Source organism: Manis pentadactyla, chromosome 11 (genome assembly GCF_030020395.1).
Source record: "Manis pentadactyla isolate mManPen7 chromosome 11, mManPen7.hap1, whole genome shotgun sequence".
Classification (NCBI taxonomy): domain Eukaryota; kingdom Metazoa; phylum Chordata; class Mammalia; order Pholidota; family Manidae; genus Manis; species Manis pentadactyla.
In genome coordinates, this window is record NC_080029.1 from 64,492,267 (window position 1) to 64,511,429 (window position 19,163).

The following is a 19,163-nucleotide window of genomic DNA, read 5'->3' on the forward strand; positions in this document are numbered from 1 at the left end:
TGAACTCCAAGCTATTTGGAAAAATAGTACACCTGAAACATTTTTACTCAAAATGTTGGGGAAAAAACTTGCTAATAGATTGTGAAATTACTAAACTGGTTCTAAGGACAAATAAAGGGGATGTGTGGTTTACATTTAAGTAGAGGATTAACACCTGAATTCATGTATGAACTATACTACCCTTTTCTCTAATAATTCATACACCTTAGATGACTTTAGATTTTATGAAAAAATATTTTGCTTTAAGAAAATTCTATGTAGAGAATTAAGAATAAGAACAAAAATTAAGAATTTGTAAGAATACTCTTTTACATCACCATTGAGAATTGCTTTTCCATTATGCAAAGTGATTTGCATAGAGGGCTGATTTCTAGATCTGAAGAGGGTACTTTCCTAAGGATATGTTTAAGGAAATACTGGAGAAGTACTACTTTCATGTTACTGTAGTTGAAAACATCTTTAATAAAATGGAGTAAAAAAATCCATGAACTCTATGTTCTAGAATTTGCTTTTGTATTACTCTTTTTTTTAAACAATCTGTTCTCAATGAATATTTAATCCAACTGGAAATTTTTTTTTTTTTTTTTTATAATAATTATTTTTTATTGAAGGGTAGTTGACACACAGTATTACATTACATGAGTTTCAAGTGTACAACACAGTGGTAGAACATTTATATACATAATTCTAGGTTCCAGCTATCACCCTACCAGGCTGTTACAATATCTTGACTATATTCCTTATGCTATACATTACATCCCGGTTACTAATTTATTTTACCATTGGAAGTCTGTCTTTTTTTTTTTTTTTTTTTTTTTTGTGAGGGCATCTCTCATATTTATTGATCAAATGGTTGTTAACGACAATAAAATTCTGTATAGGGGAGTCAATGCTCAATGCACAATCATTATTGCACCCCAAGCCTAATTTTTGTCAGTCTCCAATCTTCTGAGGCATAACAAACAAGTTTTTACATGTAGAACAAATTCTTACATAATGAATAAGTTACATAGTGAACAGTACAAGGGCAGTCATCACAGAAACTTTCGGTTTTGCTCATGCATTATGAACTATAAACAGTCAGTTCAAATATGAATACTCATTTGGTTTTTATACTTGATTTATATGTGGATACCACATTTCTCTCTTTATTATTATTATTTTTAATAAAATGCTGAAGTGGTAGGTAGATACAAGATAAAGGTAGAAAACATAGTTTAGTGTTGTATGAGAGCACATGTAGATGATCAGGTGTGTGCCTGTAGACTATGTGTTAATCCAAGCTAGACCAGGGCAATAAAACATCCACATATGCAGAAGATTTCTCTCAGAACGGGGGGGTAAGGTTCTAAGCCTCACCTCTGTTGATCCCCAATTTCTCACCTGATGGCCCCCCTGCGACTGTGCCTGTCTTAGGTTGTTCCTCCCTTGAGGAATCTTACCCGTCTCTGGCTAACCAGTCATCTTCCGGGGCCATACAGGGAAATGTGAAGTTGGTAAGTGAGAGAGAAGCCTTATTGTTTGAAAAAGTTAGCTTTTTACTTCTTTGCATATTTATGCCCTGTGGCTTCTATGCCCAGCATTTGTCTTGAGGTATCTTTACCACTTGGAAGAATTATGATACTCGGTAAATTTGATATGAGGCACAAATTCTATTTAAGGGTTGTAATTAGGAAGGAAGAAGAAAAGCTATAGAAGTAGCAGGCGGAAGAAAACATGGGAAGATTGATTATTTCTTTGATATATCTTCTTGTAGAGTAACTTCAGCATGTATAGGTTTTAAGCTACTACTTAAATTGCACACACACATTAACATAATAGGAGTATAGTTACATAACCAAAGCATATCTGTAATTACCAGCCCTCTGCAGTGAAACCAAGAAAACCAGTTAGGCACCTTAGGCATTTGTGAAAACTTATCTATGATATGGTGGATATTGTCCAAATGAACTTGAACAGTCTGAGAGAAATCAGACAAATTAAAACAACCCATTCCTGGGGACTGTTCACATGCCATATGTTCTTTTAACAATAAATAGTTTGTAGTTGTAAGACTTTGGAGCGCTACAATTTGCACTTCTCCAAATTCTTGGTTGAGTTCCAACAGTATAGATCCAGTCCAATTTTGTTGTTTTACTGTATGCACAGGCCAGCTTAGATATCTCCTTCCTCATTCCCATGGCAGGTCCAGGAACTGGTGGGATGAGTGCATCTACAGCTGTAGCAGTGCGTGGATCTTTGTTGGGGTTTTTTGATGATCATCTTCTGGCATGAGTCTTCCAGAGGGTGCAGATGTTGGAAGTTCTTTTTCATATCGTATCTTAGTTCATTTTCGGGGTAGCCCAATTACGCTTTGATCCTCTGTATAAACACAAACAGACCCTTTGCCTACACTTTTATATGCCCTTTATACCCTTGTGTAGAACTCGTTGGAGGTTACCACACAGGAACTGCCCTTTTTTTTTTTTTTTTTTTTTTTCTATCACTAATCTACACTTACATGACGAATATTATGTTTACTAGGCTCTCCCCTATACCAGGTCTCCCCTATAAACCCCTTTACAGTCACTGTCCATCAGCATAGCAAAATGTTGTAGAATCACTACTTGCCTTCTCTGTGTTGTACAGCCCTCCCTTTTCTCCTACCCCCCCATGCATGTTAATCTTAATACCCCCCTACTTCTCCCCCCCTTATCCCTCCCTACCCACCCATCCTCCCCAGTCCCTTTCCCTTTGGTACCTGTTAGTCCATTCTTGAGTTCTGTGATTCTGCTGCTGTTTTGTTCCTTCAGTTTTTCCTTTGTTCTTATATTCCACAGATAAGTGAAATCATTTGGTATTTCTCTTTCTCCGCTTGGCTTGTTTCACTGAGCATAATACCCTCCAGCTCCATCCATGTTGCTGCAAATGATTGGATTTGCCCTTTTCTTATAGCTGAGTAGTATTCCATTGTGTATATGTACCACATCTTCTTTATCCATTCATCTATTGATGGACATTTAGGTTGCTTCCAATTCTTGGCTATTGTAAATAGTGCTGCAATAAACATAGGGGTGCATCTGTCTTTCTCAAACTTGATTGCTGCATTCTTAGGGTAAATTCCTAGGAGTGGAATTCCTGGGTCAAATGGTAAGTCTGTTTTGAGCATTTTGATGTACCTCCATACTGCTTTCCACAATGGTTGAACTAGTTTACATTCCCACCAGCAGTGTAGGAGGGTTCCCCTTTCTCCACAGCCTCGCCAACATTTGTTGTTGTCTGTCTTTTGGATGGCAGCCATCCTTACTGGTGTGAGGTGATACCTCATTGTAGTTTTAATTTGCATTTCTCTGATAATTAGCGATGTGGAGCATCTTTTCATGTGTCTGTTGGCCATCTGTATTTCTTTTTTGGAGAACTGTCTGTTCAGTTCCTCTGCCCATTTTTAAATTGGGTTATTTGTTTTTTGTTTGTTGAGGCGTGTGAGCTCCTTATATACTCTGGACGTCAAGCCTTTATCGGATGTGTCATTTTCAAATATATTCGCCCATACTGTAGGGATCCTTCTTGTTCTATTGATGGTGTCTTTTGCTGTACAGAAGCTTTTCAGCTTAATATAGTCCCACTTACTCATTTTTGCTGTTGTTTTCCTTGCCCGGGGAGATATGTTCAAGAAGAGGTCACTCATGTTTATGTCTAAGAGGTTTTCGCCTATGTTTTCTTCCAGGAGTTTAATGGTTTCATGGCTTACATTCAGGTCTTTGATCCATTTTGAATTTACTTTTGTATATGGGGTTAGACAATGGTCCAGTTTCATTCTCCTACATGTAGCTGTCCAGTTTTGCCAGCACCACCTGTTGAAGAGACTGTCATTTCGCCATTGTATGTCCATGGCTCCTTTATCAAATATTAATTGACCATATATGTCTGGGTTAATGTCTGGATTCTCTAGTCTGTTCCATTGGTCTGTGGCTCTGCTCTTGTGCCAGTACCAAATTGTCTTGATTACTATGGCTTTATAGTAGAGCTTGAAGTTGGGGAGTGAGATCCCCCCTACTTTATTCTTCTTTCTCAGGATTGCTTTGGCTATTCGGGGTCTTTGGTGTTTCCATATGAATTTTTGAATTATTTGTTCCAGTTCATTGAAGAATGTTGCTGGTAGTTTCATAGGGATTGCATCAAATCTGTATATTGCTTTGGGCAGGATGGCCGTTTTAACGATATTAATTCTTCCTAGCCACGAGCATGGGATGAGTTTCCATCTGTTAGTGTCCCCTTTAATTTCTCTTAAGAGTGACTTGTAGTTTTCAGAGTATAAGTCTTTCACTTCTTTGGTTAGGTTTATTCCTAGGTATTTTATTTTTTTTGATGCAATTGTGAATGGAGTTGTTTTCCTGATTTCTCTCTCTGTTGGTTCATTGTTAGTATATAGGAAAGCCACAGATTTCTCTGTGTTGATTTTGTATCCTGCAACTTTGCTGTATTCCGATATCAGTTCTAGTAGTTCTGGGGTGGAGTCTTTAGGGTTTTTTATGTACAGTATCATGTCATCTGCAAATAGTGACAGTTTAACTTCTTCTTTACCAATCTGGATTCCTTGTATTTCTTTATTTTGTCTGATTGCCGTGGCTAGGACCTCCAGTACTATGTTAAATAACAGTGGAGAGAGTGGGCATCCCTGTCTAGTTCCCGATCTCAGAGGAAATGCTTTCAGCTTCTCGCTGTTCAATATAATGTTGGCTGTGGGTTTATCATAGATGGCCTTTATTATGTTGAGGTACTTGCCCTCTATTCCCATTTTGCTGAGAGTTTTTAACATGAATGGATGTTGAACTTTGTCAAATGCTTTTTCAGCATCTATGGAGATGATCATGTGGTTTTTGTCTTTCTTTTTGTTGATGTGGTGGATGATGTTGATGGACTTTCGAATGTTGTACCATCCTTGCATCCCTGGGATGAATCCCACTTGGTCATGGTGTATGATCCTTTTGATGTATTTTTGAATTCGGTTTGCTAATATTTTGTTGAGTATTTTTGCATCTACGTTCATCAGGGATATTGGTCTGTAGTTTTCTTTTTTGGTGGGGTCTTTGCCTGGTTTTGGTATTAGGGTGATGTTAGCTTCATAGAATGAGTTTGGGAGTATCCCCTCCTCCTCTATTTTTTGGAAAACTTTAAGGAGAATGGGTATTATGTCTTCCCTGTATGTCTGATAAAATTCCGAGGTAAATCCATCTGGCCCGGGGGTTTTGTTCTTTGGTAGTTTTTTGATTACCTCTTCAATTTCGTTGCTGGTAATTGGTCTGTTTAGATTTTCTGTTTCTTCCTGGGTCAATCTTGGAAGGTTATATTTTTCTAGGAAGTTGTCCATTTCTCCTAGGTTTCCCAGCTTGTTAGCATATAGGTTTTCATAGTATTCTCCAATAATTCTTTGCATTTCCGTGGTGTCCGTCGTGATTTTTCCTTTCTCGTTTCTGATACTGTTGATTTGTGTTGACTCTCTTTTCTTCTTAATAAGTCTGGCTAGAGGCTTATCTATTTTGTTTATTTTCTCGAAGAACCAGCTCTTGGTTTCATTAATTTTTGCTATTGTTTTATTCTTCTCAATTTTATTTATTTCTTCTCTGATCTTTATTATGTCCCTCCTTCTGCTGACTTTAGGCCTCATCTGTTCTTCTTTTTCCAATTTCGATAATTGTGACATTAGACCATTCATTTGGGATTGCTCTTCCTTTTTTAAATATGCTTGGATTGCTATATACTTTCCTCTTAAGACTGCTTTTGCTGTGTCCCACAGAAGTTGGGGCTTAGTGTTGTTGTTGTCATTTGTTTCCATATATTGCTGGATCTCCATTTTGATTTGGTCATTGATCCATTGATTATTTAGGAGCGTGTTGTTAAGCCTCCATGTGTTCGTGAGCCTCTTTGCTTTCTTTGTACAGTTTATTTCTAGTTTTATGCCTTTGTGGTCTGAAAAGTTGGTTGGTAGGATTTCAATCTTTTGGAATTTTCTGAGGCTCTTTTTGTGGCCTAGTATGTGGTCTATTCTGGAGAATGTTCCATGTGCACTTGAGAAGAATGTATATCCCGCTGCTTTTGGATGTAGAGTTCTATAGATGTCTATTAGGTCCATCTGCTCTACTGTGTTGTTCAGTGCTTCGGTGTCCTTACTTATTTTCTGCCCAGTGGATCTATCCTTTGGGGTGAGTGGTGTGTTGAAGTCTCCTAGAATGAATGCATTGCAGTCTATATCCCCCTTTAGTTCTGTTAGTATTTGTTTCACATATGCTGGTGCTCCTGTGTTAGGTGCATATATATTTAGAATGGTTATATCCTCTTGTTTGACTGAGCCCTTTATCATTATGTAGTGTCCTTCTTTATCTCTTGTTACTTTCTTTGTTTTGAAGTCTATTTTGTCTGATATTAGTACTGCAACCCCTGCTTTCTTCTCACTGTTGTTTGCTTGAAATATGTTTTTCCATCCCTTGACTTTTAGTCTGTACATGTCTTTGGGTTTGAGGTGAGTTTCTTGTAAGCAGCATATAGATGGGTCTTGCTTTTTTATCCATTCTGTTACTCTGTGTCTTTTGATTGGTGCATTCAACCCATTAACATTTAGGGTGACTATTGAAAGATATGTACTTATTGCCATTGCAGGCTTTAAATTCGTGGTTACCAAAGGTTCAAGGTTAGCCTCTTTAGTATCTTACTGCCTAACTTAGCTCGCTTATTGAGCTGTTATATACACTGTCTGGAGATTCTTTTCTTCTCTCCCTTCTTGTTCCTCCTCCTCGATTCTTCATATGTTGGGTGTTTTGTGCTGTGCTCTTTCTAGGAGTGCTCCCATCTAGAGCAGTCCCTGTAAGATGTTCTGTAGAGGTGGTTTGTGGAAAGCAAATTCCCTCAGCTTTTGTTTGTCTGGGAATTGTTTAATCCCACCGTCATATTTGAATGATAGTCGTGCTGGATACAGTATCCTTGGTTCAAGGCCCTTCTGTTTCATTGTATTAAATATATCATGCCATTCTCTTCTGGCCTGTAGGGTTTCTGTTGAGAAATCTGACGTTAGCCTGATGGGTTTCCCTTTATAGGTGACCTTTTTCTCTCTAGCTGCCTTTAACACTCTTTCCTTGTCCTTGATCTTTGCCATTTTAATTATTATGTGTCTTGGTGTTGCCCTTCTTGGATCCTTTCTGTTGGGGGTTCTGTGTATTTCCGTGGTCTGTTTGATTACTTCCTCCCCCAGTGTGGGGAAGTTTTCAGCAATTATTTCTTCTAAGATACTTTCCATCTCTTTGCCTCTCTCTTCTTCTTCTGGGACCCCTATAATACGGATATTGCTCCTTTTAGATTGGTCACACAGTTCTCTTAATATTGTTTCATTCCTGTAGATCCTTTTGTCTCTCTCTATGTCAGCTTCCATGCGTTCCTGTTCTCTGATTTCAATTCCATCAATGGCCTCTTGCATTCTATCCATTCTGCTTATAAACCCTTCCAGAGTTTGTTTCATTTCTGCGATCTCCTTTCTGGCATCTGTGATCTCTTTCCGGACTTCATCCCATTTTTCTTGCGTATTTCTCTGCATCTCTGTCAGCATGTTTATGATTCTTATTTTGAATTCTTTGTCAGGAAGACTGGTTAGGTCTGTCTCCTTCTCTGGTGTTGTCTCTGTGATCTTTGTCTGCCTGTAGCTTTGCCTTTTCATGGTGATAGGAATAGTCTGCAGAACTGGGACGAGTGACGGCTGGAAGGACTTCCTTTCTTGTTGGTTTGTGGCCCTCCTCTCCTGGGAGAACAGCGGCCTCTAGTGGCTTGTGCTGCGCAGCTGCGCGCAGACAGGGTTTCTGCTTCCTGCCCTGCTGCTATGGAGTTAATCTCCGCTGTTGCTGTGGGCGTGGCCTGGCTCGGGCAGCTACTCCAAAATGGTGGAGTCGCGTTGGAGCAGGAGCTGCTGGGAGGCTATTTATCTCCGTAAGGGGCCTCCCTGCTCCCTGCAGCCCAGGGGTTAGGGTGCCCAGAGATCCCGGATTCCCTACCTCTGGATTAAGTGACCCGCCCTGCCCCTTTAAGACTTCCAAAAAGCACCCACCAAAACAAAACAACGACCACAAAAAAAAACAAGAAAAAAAATTTTTTTAATTAAAAAAAAAAAAATTTTTAATTAAAAAAAAAAGGTGGTCGTTCGTTTTTCTTTATTCTCCGGTGCCAGCCTCAGGCCTCTGCTCACCGGTCTTTCTGCCCTGTTTCCCTAATATTGGGGTCCCTGTCCCTTTAAGACTTACAAAAAGCGCTCGCCAAAACAAAGCAGCAAAAAAGCAAAAAAATAAAAATAAAAAAAATGGTCGCGCGCTTTTCTTATGTCCTCTGTCGCCCAGCCTCCAGTGCCTGCTCACTGTTCTTGCTGCCCTGTTTTCCCAGTATCGAGGGCCCTGCACTCTGGCCCGGATGGCTGGGGCTGGGTGTTCGGCAGCCCTGGGCTCCGTCTCCCTCCCGCTCTGCCTGCTCTTCTCCCGCCGGGAGCTGGGGGGAGGGGCGCTCGGCTCCCGCGGGGCCGGGGCTTGTATCTTACCCCCTTCGCGAGGCGCTGGGTTCTCTCAGGTGTGGATGTGGTCTGGATATTGTCCTGTGTCCTCTGGTCTTTATTCTAGGAAGGGTTGTCTTTGTTATATTTTCATAGATATATGTTGTTTTGGGAGGAGATTTCCGCTGCTCTACTCACGCCGCCATCTTCCGCCCCACCCTCTCCAACTGGAAATTTTTAAGATTGAAAGGGAAATAGTGAATATTTGGTCCAGAGTTTCATGTCTCTCAGAACATAAGTTTACCATCTCAGTGTATAAGTGTCAATATTCTGTTTGAATTTAGTTTGTAATATGTCCTGCTTAACTTGCGATAAAATATTTTGCTTTGTCATCACCTAAAATTACTTTAATTACTTATTCAGAATCATCTCCTATGACACTGAATCGAAGGAGTTCAGGCCGACAGGGAGGAGTTCATGAATTGTCTGCTTTTGAACAACTTGTCGTGGAATTGGTTCGGCATGATGACAGCTGGCCTTTTTTGAAACTTGTTTCTAAAATCCAGGTGATATTACTAGACTTTATAAAATGCATTCATATATATTATCTGATTTAGTTGGCATGGCAACCTTGAGGTGGTGGAAACACCTATTAGTCACTGTCTGTTTTTAAAAACCTTTTTTTTAAAACCACTTGGAAAGTTGTTTCCTACACTGAAAAAAAATGGAGTTACACAGCATAGTCTCCTCAGTCCCTTCTAATCCCATGACTGATTCTTATAAATGACAGTATGTTGAAATAAGTTCAATGTTTTTATTCTATGTAATGAATATGAATAGAGTTAATTCAACGGAGTACTATTATTGGTATTTCTATTATGTAAAACACTGTTTCTCAAACTTCAGCATACACCAGAATCACCTGAAAGGCTTGTTAAAACACAAATCAGTGGGCCCCACCCCAGAATTTTTGATTGACGAGGTCTGAGATGATAACCAGCCATTTCCATTACTGATAAATTCCCAGATGATCTAATGCTGCTCATTGAGAGACCATATTGAGAAACATTTATGTAAAAGATGGGTACTTTTAAATAACAGAGAGAGGCCTTAACATAACTAAGGGATTTGAGATGGTACTATAATTATTTATATATGTGTAACAAAATGTAACATTTAGCAGAGGTAGGACAGTATCACAGTACTGTAATAGAAGCTATAGGTCTTTCAGATGTAGAAAAGAAAGGAGAGTGAGTTGAGCATTTCAGAGGAAGGAAAGGAGAAATTAGAAAGTTTTTTCATGGAGGAGCTATTTGGTCTGGTCATTGAAGAAAGATGAGAAATGAAATTTCAACAGTGAGAAATGGAATAAGGACATTTCAGGGAGAAGGAATGATTAGTTAAAGACCCAGAAATGAGAATATGGGGAATGATGGGTACTTTGAATGGAGCAAAGTAGGTATTGGAGAGGCTCAGTCACAAGCAGATTATAAAAGTTCTCATTTATTATTAGATGAAGGTCCTGAATGAAAAGTCAGTTATCATCAGAATTCTACCTTAAGATTTCTAGAGCAAGAATATGAAGGATTAATTTACATCGAATGGTATCTTATTAAAATTAAATCTTAATTGACTCTATAGCTCATTTTTCCTGAGTAGTTTTTATGAGAAAATAAATACATCACTTAAGTTTTGTTACATACATTTTATTCTTTATTACAAATGCAATATTGGTTAAAGAAATTTTATAGATATACATATGTATCTATAGAGAGAGACATGATAGATAGGAAGAGCACACATAAGCAAAACCATAATAAATTAACATTTTTTGTAGTATCAAACAGAATTCTTCAACATTATAATGACTGAAAGCATTAAGTGGTTTTAATGGAATAGTATTCAGAGGTTAACATTCATTACCTTTAAATGCAAAACCTTCATTTATTTGACCACTTATCTCTGATAAATTTTCTATAAGACAGATGTATTTGAATTATTTTACAGGTCCCAGACTATTATGACATCATCAAAAAACCCATTGCCTTAAATATAATTCGTGAAAAAGTGAACAAATGTGAATATAAACTAGCATGTAAGTAATTTATGTTTTTCTCTGATAATTATTTTCGTTCACAGAGGTATACAGGCTGTTTTTCTTTTGACTTAAATAACATATATTAATCTAATTTTGTAGATGGCATCCCAAGAGGTCCCTAAAATGCTTATCTGTGTATATGGAGGTGAAAGATAGATAGGGATTGAATGAGTTAAGATATTTTATAAAATCTGATGTTAATAGAAGTTCTTTATAATTACATAATGCTTCTAAGTACATAACTGTAACATTTCAATAAAAGTTTTAAAGTATTTGTAGTTTAATAATTTTAAGTTTAAGTTCTGATACCTTGTTTCAGAGTCTTCAATTTCCAAAGAAAAAAGTGGGCTGCCATTTTCTTAATGACCTTTCCAGATAATATACAAACAAAAATTGTATTTATAATTTATGTACTTTGATTCTAACCTCAGTTTTTTTCTTTCTAGCTGAGTTTATCGATGATATTGAGTTAATGTTTTCGAACTGCTTTGAGTACAACCCTCGTAACACAAGTGAAGCAAAAGCTGGAACTAGGCTTCAAGCGTTTTTTCATATTCAGGCTCAAAAACTTGGACTCCACGTCACACATGGGAATATGGATCAAGTTAGCACACCACCACCTACAAAAAAGTCACGAATCTAAATTTTGTCCTTCTAAAGGCTGTATTGAGAAAATAAATTGTTCATAAAAATGGAACATTAAATCATACTCTAAAAGCAGACATATGTATAAAGCAGTAACAACTGATTGACCACATTGAAGTGTGGCCTGCACTATATTCTCAATTTTAATATTAAGCACTCAGGAGAATGTAGGAAAGATTTCCTTTGCTACAATTTTGTTCAGTACCTAAAAGTTTGATGTACTGGATACAGTACTGGTTTACAGAGATTTTTGTACATTTTGAGATCGTTCATGTGTCCCAATATCTTGAAAAATGTTTTTCATCTATGACGTATTTTGTCATTGATGATTTTTTAGAAGTGTGGTATTAAGGGAGATTTGTCTACATAGATAGATCTTCTCTTACAGCACAGTTTAGAAAAAAAGTGTATGTCAAGAATTGTTTAATGAGCACATTCTTTCAACACTACACATGAATGAATCCAATTTTATATCCTTGAAGTGCTATACCAGTGCTGACTGGAGGTATTAAGTCTGAGTTTATTAACTAGATATTTATTTAGCATTCAGAGTAATTTGTGAATTTGTTTTGTATTTATAAAATTTGTACCTGGAAAATGTTCTTTAATTTTTTTAAACATTTTACTATGTTTTTGTTTTATTTCTCTAACTTCTTTAATGATCAATCAATAAAAGGTAATACCTTCCCTTTTCCTTGACAGTTCTTCAGTTTTACAGAACTGTATTGTAAGTTTCTATATACAACTTTTTAAGTGTACAAATAAAATGATACTTTTTTTTTCAAGTACTATGAATTTCTGGAATTTTTGCAAATCAGAATTGGACTTCTGCATGTGATACAGACAGACCATAGGAACCAATGTTTTATTGTACCTGAATTTTTATACCAGTGATTTGCATCTTTTTGAGCCCAAACCTTTGAGGAATAAGATACCTCCATTAATAAGAGAAATTCTGTGGCAGGGACTCTCATTAAAAGCTGAAAAAAAAAGTTTATAGAGTACACCCTCCTAGGTAAGGAACATCACTCTGGAAATTTAAAAAAAATAAAATGAGAAAAGCACTACTTCTTTGGTCTCAGAGACATACAGGTCTCAGCTTTACAAGGAGTAACTGTTCCTTTTGGGGATGCAGAAAGCAGGTGTCCTTTCTAGGGCTTTTTGGGAGGCAAAAGAAATAATTCTATTTTCTCATCTAAAATCCTGAGGATACTGTATTCTCATTTAACATGGTTTATTTGGAAAGTTACTCTTTCATTTATTTCCCATATACTTAGAGATTATCAATTCTCTGGATTCTTGGCATGGATGTGTTCACATCTGTAACTTTTGGTAAATTTGTTATCATTTCATATTCCAATAACCAAATTTCTTAGAAAATTTTACTAAATAACATTTAAACATTCAGGAGAGAGTTCTAAAATGTAATTACATTTTAATAGTAAATTATCTGGTTACTTATACTTAATATTCTTAAGTTTAAGTGTTAATAACAAGTAAATTTTATATTTGCTTTCTTCTAGATAATAAACACCAAGACGGAACCATTTCCAACCAACTAATTATTGAATTATTCAGTCTGAAAGTCACTCTTGAAGCTTGCAATTTTTCTTAGGTGTCCTTTTTCAGACTCAGTTAAAATAAGGTTTTGCCTTTTAATCAGCCTAGCTAAATTGTCTTATATACCAAAAAATCATTCATTTCCCACACACATATACAGTAATTGAAATTTTATACAGCAGTAAGGTTAACACACAAGGATATACGGTAATGGCTGAGAGCATAATGTTGTCATGACAAAAAAGCAGTCAGTATTATTGGACTCTCATTTTGCTCTTTTGTTTTTCTTCAAAGAGAAAGGACTGAACCATAGAATGGGTAGAACAAAAACATTATTGAGAAAAGTCCAAGATAGCAATGGAGTCACTTCACTCAGCTGGGTACCTCTTACAGAGTTCATTTCAGTCTCTGAGCCCAGATAAATTATATTTCTACAAGCACTTGATTGGTAATTGCAAGAGCATGTAAGCAGGGAAAGAAATGAACACATCCTGTTACATGCCAAACATGTTAATATGAAAAATTTTTATGCTTTATACATGGGAAATGCTTTTTATGTTAAGTAAGGCAATTCTGTAAGGTGTTTTTGTTCTCTCCATTTCTCAAATGGGATTCAGACTCGAATGGATTTTTTTTTAAGTACTTGCCCATGATCACAGAGTAAATGACACCAGGCAGTCAAAGCTCCATCATCCCATTAACACTAGGGCACCTCCAGGAGATTGAGAAATATGCAGGTATATCGCTGTGAAAAATATGAAGGGGTGGGCAAAAGGGAAAATAGAGAATGTATACATACACATATTCATGTCAAATAATAGTCTACATTGCATTTTTTCAGAGCAATATTCTTTGTAAATTCGTGGTTCTTTTCCTTTTCTATTTGTGTTTTCTAAAGATCTCTGTCCTCATATTCTTCAGCCATGTGCTCAGAATATTGAAGCATAAGTAAGTACTAGAAAAGCTGCTGTCTTTCAAACTTTTGATTTGGTTTCCTTGTATATCTGGCTACAGGTCCAATTAATAGTGGCTACAGGGTCCTTAATAATTAAGTGTAGGGGCCAAGGGCAAGCTGCCCAAAATGTGCCATCATGGACAATTGATTACTTTGAATTAAAGCAACTGGAGAAATGGCTGGTTGTAGGAGGATGCTCTGACCCTCCTCTGCTGCCCCCTGAAACCAGGAAATAAATCTATGTGAAGGGTTCCCATCCTGCACCTGGATGGTAGAAGGCTCCCTAACACCGGAGACAGGGAATTTGGATCCCAGAAGGCCGTACGAACAAATCCTGTTACTTGTGTACTAATTTACTATCCAAGTCCAAATGCTATTTAAAATTCCTTACTAATTTAAGCTCCCAAAGTTTTCTTGAGCATATCAATTCTTTACAGATTTATTGTTTCTTTGTCTACAATGTATAAAAGCTGTCTGCTTTGGTCATTTCACTGGGTCTCAATTTCATCATTGGGCCTCCCTGTGCACATAATTAAACTTTGTTTTTTTTCTCCTGTTAATTTGTTCATGTCAGTTTGATCCTTAGACCAGCTATAATAACCTTGAAGGATAGAGGAAAATTTTCCTCCCCAATCTAAGCACATACAGAAATGTTTGAGAAGCAGAAATTTAATACTTCTGCCAAGCTTTGGAGGTAGCAGTTCTTCCAGTTCCTCTCTTGTTCATTTGCTATTTTTTTCCAGTGTTAATAAACTAAAAAATTTTAGACTTTTCCTTGAGAGAAAAGGAAGTAGGGTGAGTTGAACACGTGGGTACATTGTTTGATTTCAAAAAAAGGGGGGGAGAGAGTACTTAAGTTAATTTCACTAACAACACAAGGAAGACAACTGTGCTTATAAAGTACAAACTCCACCTTAGTCTTTATACTCTGTTAAGAGAGCTTGCAGGGTTAAGGTGTCAAAGCAAAGCTCTAGAATAGAAAAAATACTCAGGAACATCACTGTGTAAGTAGTTTAATGGTATGCAAATGACTGAGAAACACTTTAATATTTCTGTTGTTTTTCTCGGTAAAAGTTTTGTCTTGGGAGCCAGCAACTCTCTCTGTCAAAGAAATTTGAGAAAATATAAAACTATTGAAAAATTGCTGTGTAAACTTTAAGGTGATTTAAGCCTTTGATCTAATCAATGTTACAGTTATTACTTTTTTCCCCTGTAAAATGAAAATTTTAATCCTTCTAGCAGTAAAAACAAATGGTCATTGTCCAAAAAATAGAAAATAAATGTAACAATCAGGTTATAAAAAATCATAATTTCCTTGGGGTATTTTTGCTAACTGCTATAGTTAATTCATGTTAGTAATCATTTTCATGTATTATATTGTCAGAAGAGTGACAAACTAACCAATGGAGAATGGGCAGCAGAGCATTTCTAGAGCTAATAGGCATTTTATTTTACATGTTTACCTGCCTTGGCTTCCTGTGATATTTCTTCTTTTGCCTGATCGCATGCTCTTTTCATTGTTTAGTCTCCACCATACTCTAGGAGAGTGCTTAACAAACATTCTGTAAAGGTCCACACAGGATATATTCAAGGCTTTGCTAGCCATCTGTCTCTACAATGACTTTTCAACTCCACCATTGTAACACAAAAGCAGCCCAAGATAATCCCTGTGTCCCTGTAAAACTTCATTTGTAAAAGTAAGCAGTGGACCAGATTTGCCTGCGGGCTGTAATTTGCTGATCCATGATCTGGAATCAGTAATAACAGAGATCATTTAAACAAAGGTATTTGACAAACAAGAGGAACTCTTAATTCCCTTCACTAGTCCTTGCTCTAACTATTCTTTAGAAGTTGAGATTTACCTGTACTGTCACATCTGGTTCCCTTTTATTCTGGATCTGTAGTCTCTAAGCAATCAGATACAGTCCCATGATGGAATTTAGCAACTACCCTATGCTGGACCTCTACTTGTACCTGTGAAGGAAGAATTAGTACAGGATTTGACATCCTACTGTAAACAACTAGAAAACTAGACAAGAAATATCAACAAACTTTTTATACATCAGAAAATATGCAGTGTAGGAATGATCTCTCTTTAAGATCTCCCTATTTTATTAGAGTTATCTTCTAAATAACAAACTGAACAGCTCAATTTCTTATTTATAACTTTCCCCATTACCTACAGTGGGATAAGCTTGGCCTGCACGATCCATTTTATCAGCTTCATATCGTGTCCCATCACACCATCTATGAATTGGTTCTTGCACACTAAATTCTGTTGTTTTTCAGATATTAACACTCTTTTAATACTCCATCCTTTTCACTTTCTGTGCCTTCCACCTGAAATGTCCTTCTACCACCCCTTCACCAGCAGTAAGCAGATAACCTAAAAACTTGTAAAAACACCCAGAAAAGAGTTTCTGTTTGGCATGATGAAGAGTTCTAGATATGGACAGTTGTGGTGCTCTGTAAGAGATACTCCACATCATATGTCATCAGATAAATGCAAATTAAACAGAATGAGATACCACTACAGACCTATCAGAATGGCCAAAACTCAGAACAACAAATTCTGGTGAAGAAGTGGAACAACACAAACTCTCATCATTGCTAGTGGGAAGGGAAAATGGTACTGCCACTTTGGAAAACAGTTTGGCAGTTTCTTACAAAACTTAACATATATCTAGCAATTATACTTAATGTTATTTACCCAAAAGAATTGAGAATTTCTGTCCATACAAAAGCCTGCACACAAATGTTTACATAGCCTTATTCATAATTGCCAAACCTTGAAGCAATCAGTATGTCCCTCAGTAGGCGAATAAGTGGATAATAAACTGTGATACATGGCAGACAATGGTATATTATTTAGCATTTTTTTGGTATCATTAATCTACAATTACATGAAGAACATTATGTTTACTAGGCCCCCCCTTCACCAAGTACCCCCCACAAACCCCATTACAGTCACTGTCCATCAACGTAGTAAGATGCTGTAGAGTTACTACTTGTCTTCTCTGTGTTGCACATCCCTCTCTGTGCCCCACACACACATACATGCTAATCATAATGCCCCCTTTTTATTTCCCCCCTTTATCCCTCCCTTCCCACCCATCCGCCCCAGTTCCTTTCCCTTTCGTAACTATTAGTCCATTCTTGGGTTCTGTGATTCTGCTGCTATTTTGTTCCTTCAGTTTTTTCTTTGTTCTTATACTCCACATATGAGTGAAATCATTTGGAACTTGTCTTTCTCCGCCTGGCTTATTTCACTGAGCATAATACCCTCTAGCTCCATCCATGTTGTTGCAAATGGTAGGATTTGTTTTCTTCTTATGGCTGAATAATATTCCATTGTGTATATGTACCACATCTTCTTTATCCATTCATCTACTGATGGACATTTAGGTTGCTTCCATATCTTGGCTATTGTAAATAGTGCTGTGATAACCATAGGGGTGCATCTGTCTTTTTCAAACTGGGCTGCTGCATTCTTAGGGTAAATTCCTAGAAGTGGGATTGCTGGGTCAAATGGTGTTTCTATTTTGAGCTTTTTGAGGAACCTCCATACTGCTTTCCACAATGGTTGAACTAATTTACATTCCCACCAGCAGTGTAGGAGGGTTCCCCAACCTCGTCAACATTTGTTGTTTGTCTTTTGGATGGTGGCGATCCTTACTGGGGTGAGGTGATATCTCATTGTGCTTTTAATTTGCATTTCTCTGATGATTAGTGATGTGGAGCATCTTTTCATGTGTCTGTTGGCCATCTGGATTTCTTCTTTGGAGAACTGCCTGTTCAGCTCCTCTAAGCATTTTTTAATTGGATTATTTGCTTTTTGTTTGTTGAGGTGCTTGAGCACTTTATATATTTTGGATGTCAACCCTTTATCGGATCTGTCATTTATGAATATATTCTCCCATACTGTAGGATGCCTTTTTGTTCTGTTGATGGTGTCCTTTGAGGTACAGAAGCTTTTCAGCTTGATATAGTCCCACTTGTTCATTTTTGCTTTTGTTTCCCTTGCCAGGGGAGATATGTTCATGAAGAAGTCGCTCATGTTCATGTCTAAGAGATTTTTGCCTATGTTTTTTTCTAAGAGTTTTATGGTTTCATGACTTACATTCAGGTCTTTGATCCATTTTGAATTTACTTTTGTGTATGGGGTTTCACTCTTTTGTGTATGTGATCCAGTTTCACTCTCTTACATGTAGCTGTCCAGTATTGCCAGCACCATCTGTTGAAGAGACTTTCACTTCCCCATTGTATGTCCATTGCTCCTTTATCGTATATTAATTGACCATATATGTTTGGGTTAATGCCTGGAGTCTCTATTCTGTTCCACTGGTCTGTGGGTCTGTTCTTGTGCCAGTACCAAATTGTCTTGTTTACTGTGGCTTTGTAGTAGAGCATGAAGTTGGGATGCGAGATTCCCCCCACTTTACTCTTCCTTCTCAGGGTTGTTTTGGCTATTCAGGGTCTTTGGTGGTTCCACATGAATTTTTGAACTATTTGTTACAGTTCGTTGAAGAATGTTGTTGGTAATTTGATAGGGATTGCATCAAATCTGTATATTGCTTTGGGAAGGATGGCCATTTTGACTATATTGATTCTTCCTAGCCAAGAGCATGGGATGAGTTTCCATTTGCTACTGTCCTCTTTAATTTCTCTTCAGAGTGTCTTATAGTTTTCAGGGTATAGGTCTTTCACTTCCTTGGTTAGGTTTATTCCTAGGTATTTTATTCTTTTTGATGCAATTGTGAATGGAATTGTTTTCCTGATTTCTTTTTCTATGAGTTCATTGTTAGTGTATAGGAAAGCCACAGATTTCTGTGTGTTAATTTTGTATCCTGCAACTTTGCTGTATTCCAATATCAGTTCTAGTAGTTTTGGAGTGGAGTCTTTAGGGTTTTTTATGTACAGTATCATGTCATCTTCAAATAGTGACAGTTTAACTGCTTCTTTACCAATTTGGTTTGGTTGTATTTCTTTGTTTTGTCTAATTGCCATGGCTAGGACCTCCAGTACTATGTTGAATAACAGTGGGGAGAGTGGGCATCCCTGTCTTGTTCCCGATCTCAGAGGAAAAGCTTTCAGCTTCTCACTGTTCAGTATGATGTTGGCTGTGGGTTTATCATATATGGCCTTCATTATGTTGAGGTACTTCCCCTGTATAACCATTTTGTTGAGAGTTTTTATCATGAATGGATGTTGAATTTTGTTGAATGCTTTTTCAGCATCTATGGAGATGATCATGTGGTTTTTGTCTTTCGTTTTGTTGATGTGGTGGATGATGTTGATGGATTTTCAAATGTTGTACCATCCTTGCATCCCTGGGATGAATCCCACTTGGTCACGGTGTATGATCCTTTTGATGTATTTTTGAATTCGATTTGCTAACATTTTGT

General features: G+C 37.2%; 1 protein-coding gene across 4 annotated transcripts in view; it reads left to right on the forward strand.

Moving 5' to 3' along the window:
- Positions 1 to 12,031, forward strand: part of BAZ1A (bromodomain adjacent to zinc finger domain 1A) — a 132,804-nt gene extending 120,773 nt beyond the window's left edge. For all 4 annotated transcript variants that reach the window (XM_057488500.1, XM_036881254.2, XM_036881253.2 and 1 more), the window contains 3 exons: positions 8,924 to 9,066; positions 10,508 to 10,595; positions 11,045 to 12,031. In XM_057488500.1, coding sequence (XP_057344483.1) covers positions 8,924 to 9,066; positions 10,508 to 10,595; positions 11,045 to 11,241 — 428 coding nt within the window. In that variant the 3' untranslated portion in view covers positions 11,242 to 12,031. The remainder of the gene's footprint in view (positions 1 to 8,923; positions 9,067 to 10,507; positions 10,596 to 11,044) is intronic.
- Positions 12,032 to 19,163: the final 7,132 nt, after the last annotated feature.